The sequence below is a fragment of the Lagenorhynchus albirostris genome, chromosome 10, assembly GCF_949774975.1.
Source record: "Lagenorhynchus albirostris chromosome 10, mLagAlb1.1, whole genome shotgun sequence".
NCBI classification, from domain to species: Eukaryota; Metazoa; Chordata; class Mammalia; order Artiodactyla; family Delphinidae; genus Lagenorhynchus; species Lagenorhynchus albirostris.
Window position 1 is genome coordinate 471,103 of NC_083104.1, and position 2,875 is coordinate 473,977.

Here is a 2,875-nt window from a genome sequence, read left to right on the forward strand (position 1 = left end):
AAGAAAAGAAATCAAGGGCTGAACCAGTCAGGGAAGGCTTCCTGGAGGAGCTGGACTTAAAATAAGGGATAGAACTCAGAGACTGGTATAAAAAAGGAGAAACCAGATTCTTTCTCTTTGCAGGTGTTGGTGGCAACCTGGTGGCCATTCAGACCAGCCGGATCTCCACGTACCTGCACCTGTGGAGCACACCTGGGGTCCTGCCCCTCTGGATGAAAAAACGCTGGCCTAACCCCCACTCCACGTTCTGCAGCTCAGGTGGGTCTGGGGTCTTCCAGAGGCCACGTGGCCGTTTCTTTAAGAATCTGGTGTCTGTGGCAGTAGACCCCTCAGCCCAGCCCCGACGCGCCAACGTGGCCTTCACCGGTCCGTTTGCTCAGCCAGAGGCACACCGACCATCTCCAGGTACTGTGAGAGATGGAGGAGCCGATCCTACCCCTGGGGACAGACACGCTCCAGCAGAGCAGACGCACACGGGATTCCAAGTCGTGCTGTGCGCAGAAGGGCCTCGGAAAGGCTGGCGGGAGGCATCCCCGCTGAGGACGAGCGGGGGCGGGGGGCTGGGGCGAGGCCCCGAGGGGCAGGCGCTGGGCCTGCTGGGCCTGAAGGTTGAGGAAGGACCACAGAGTCTGTTCCGAGAACCGGGGACCCAACGCGGTGTCGTGTCTTTTGTTACTTTTCAAGTCCTATTCCTCTGCCCCCGCCTGGCCAGGAGGGAGGGGGCCTGGCTACCCCCCCAAACTCCAGCCTCTCACCTCCGGGGCCAGGACGGGACGGGGAGGGCTCGTGCCGAGTTGTCTTCCGGGGCCACTGACCGTTCGCGTTCTGACTCCCCAGCATCTGGTCTGGGACGCAAGGCAGCAGCTCAGGGACCTCACCTCGTGCTGCTCCCTGGGCCGCGGAGCCCTGGCCAGCCCGCCTCGTCCCTCCACCTTGCAGAATCTTATGTTCGTTTCATATGACGTCCAGGGCTGTTGGATGAGTGGTGAGAGGGACAGGAAGTGTATCTGCCTCACCTTGTCTAAAGTGGGGAGTCCCCGTATATTTATTTTCTGACTTGTCATCTGTATATAGAAAGGCTCTTTACCCTGTACTGCATGTATTTCAGCGTGCACCTGTCTTGGAATCACCGACTGGGGGCTTATAAACAACACGTTTCTCACAGCTCTGGAGGCTGGACATCCAAGGTCAGGGCACCAGCACTGGTGAGGCCCGGCCTCCTGGTCCACAGACAGGGAAGAAGGGGGCGAGGGAGGTCTTCGGGGGCCCTTCACTCATGGGGGCACCTGACCACCTCCTGACACCATCATTGCGGGTCAGGTCACAACTTATGGATTTGGGGGGAAAGCAGATATTCAGTCTGTAGCAGCACATATTTTACTGAATTCTCGCTGTTTAGTCTTTCTGTAGATTTTCTTGAGTTTTAATGCCGGCTGCCCATAGTAATAACTATTTTGCTCTTGCCTTTGTAAGCTTTTTTAAAAATTCATCTTTTTCAAGTTAGCCCTCATCTGAATTTTCACCATGAACGTTCTGGTGCTCTTGTGCGTCCTCACCCTCTCGCTACAAGTTACCTTACGGTAGACTTCGCAGTCACGTTTGATTTGTCCTCCTTTTCTTTCTTTAGCTGATGAAACGCTTTATGGTTAACTCAGAAGGAAACGGAGACGGACTTCTCACTGCAGTTCCTCATTTCTGCCTGAGAAGCTGTCGTGTCCCCACGGGTGGTTTCACGGCGGTTGTAAACTGTGAAATCCCATTTCGCGCAGCGTCTCAAACCCATGAGCACAGACACTGAGGAGAGTGTGCTGACGGGCGTCCCCAGGTCCTGCGTGAGGGAGGGGCTGCCCACGCCGGAGCCTTCGGCGCCCCGAAGCCCTGGCACGTCCTCCTTCCTCCGCCCGGGGCCTCGGCGTCCCACCTCCACTCCCCACCACTTGAGCCCGGTCAGCCTTCCGCCTAGTACCCGTCAGGTTTGAAATGACTTTTGTTTCTGCTACTTGATGCTGGTTTTTCTCTCTCCCCTACGACGTCAGCTCCCAAGGGAATGACAGGCCTCATCCCCGTCGCTAGACACGCTGCACACGCAGGAGGAAGAGGGGCCGTGGGCGCCTCACTGCCAGCAGCTCACGCTGCCTCCCCTGCTCTGTTTCTTCCAGAAATCAACTCCACGTCGGCCCGCGTCCTGCTCTTCCTGGTGGTTCCAGGCCACCTGATCTTCTTCTCCATCATCTACCTGGTGGAAGGCCAGTCAGTCCCAAACGACAAAACCTTCGTGGGGCTCTACCTGCTGGCGGGCCTGGTCCAGGTAACGATGGCCCCTGGGGTCCCATCCTGGGAGCGGTCCCTGGACATGCAGGACACACAGTCCCCACCTTCTGGAAGTCCAGTCAGTCCATCCAAGCCCAAGGGCGTGATTAAGACGCACTGCTACAGGCACGTGTGGACTTCAGTCAGGCCGTTTTCCGAGACTCTAGCTGGGAGGGCTGGGGCCTCTGCAGGGTAATGGTGGGCTCCGGTGGGCACTCCCATGAGGGTGGCGTCAGCGTGTCCGTGACCCTGAAGGACAGGCTGGGGAGCCTGGGAGACTGTCCAGAGCAGTGGCTGCGGGAACCTGGGACCTGACCAGGGCTTGAGGTGCCTCCACGAAGGGCCAGCTGTCCGGAGCTGCCCCGGACGGGCCTCCGGGAAGTCCGTCTGAGTCTCCGAGGCGGTGCGCGGCCTCCGAGCTGCGCAGCACACCTGAGAGGAGCCCAGGGAGGGCCTGGGGTGGATGTGTCCACCATGGTGTCCGCTCTTGCGACCTGCTGGTTTCTTGGTGACACGGGCTTTCTCCTCGGCCATCATCACCTTGTGTCTGCTCACTTCGTGACAG

At 58.6% G+C, this 2,875-nt stretch overlaps 1 protein-coding gene across 2 annotated transcripts in view; it reads left to right on the top strand.

Annotated features, from left to right (window-relative positions):
* Positions 1–2,875, top strand: part of SLC41A3 (solute carrier family 41 member 3) — a 66,431-nt gene that overhangs the window by 61,246 nt on the left and 2,310 nt on the right. For both annotated transcript variants that reach the window (XM_060160956.1, XM_060160957.1), the window contains exons 9-10: positions 124–258; positions 2,160–2,308. In XM_060160956.1, the coding sequence (XP_060016939.1) occupies positions 124–258; positions 2,160–2,308 (284 nt within the window). The remainder of the gene's footprint in view (positions 1–123; positions 259–2,159; positions 2,309–2,875) is intronic.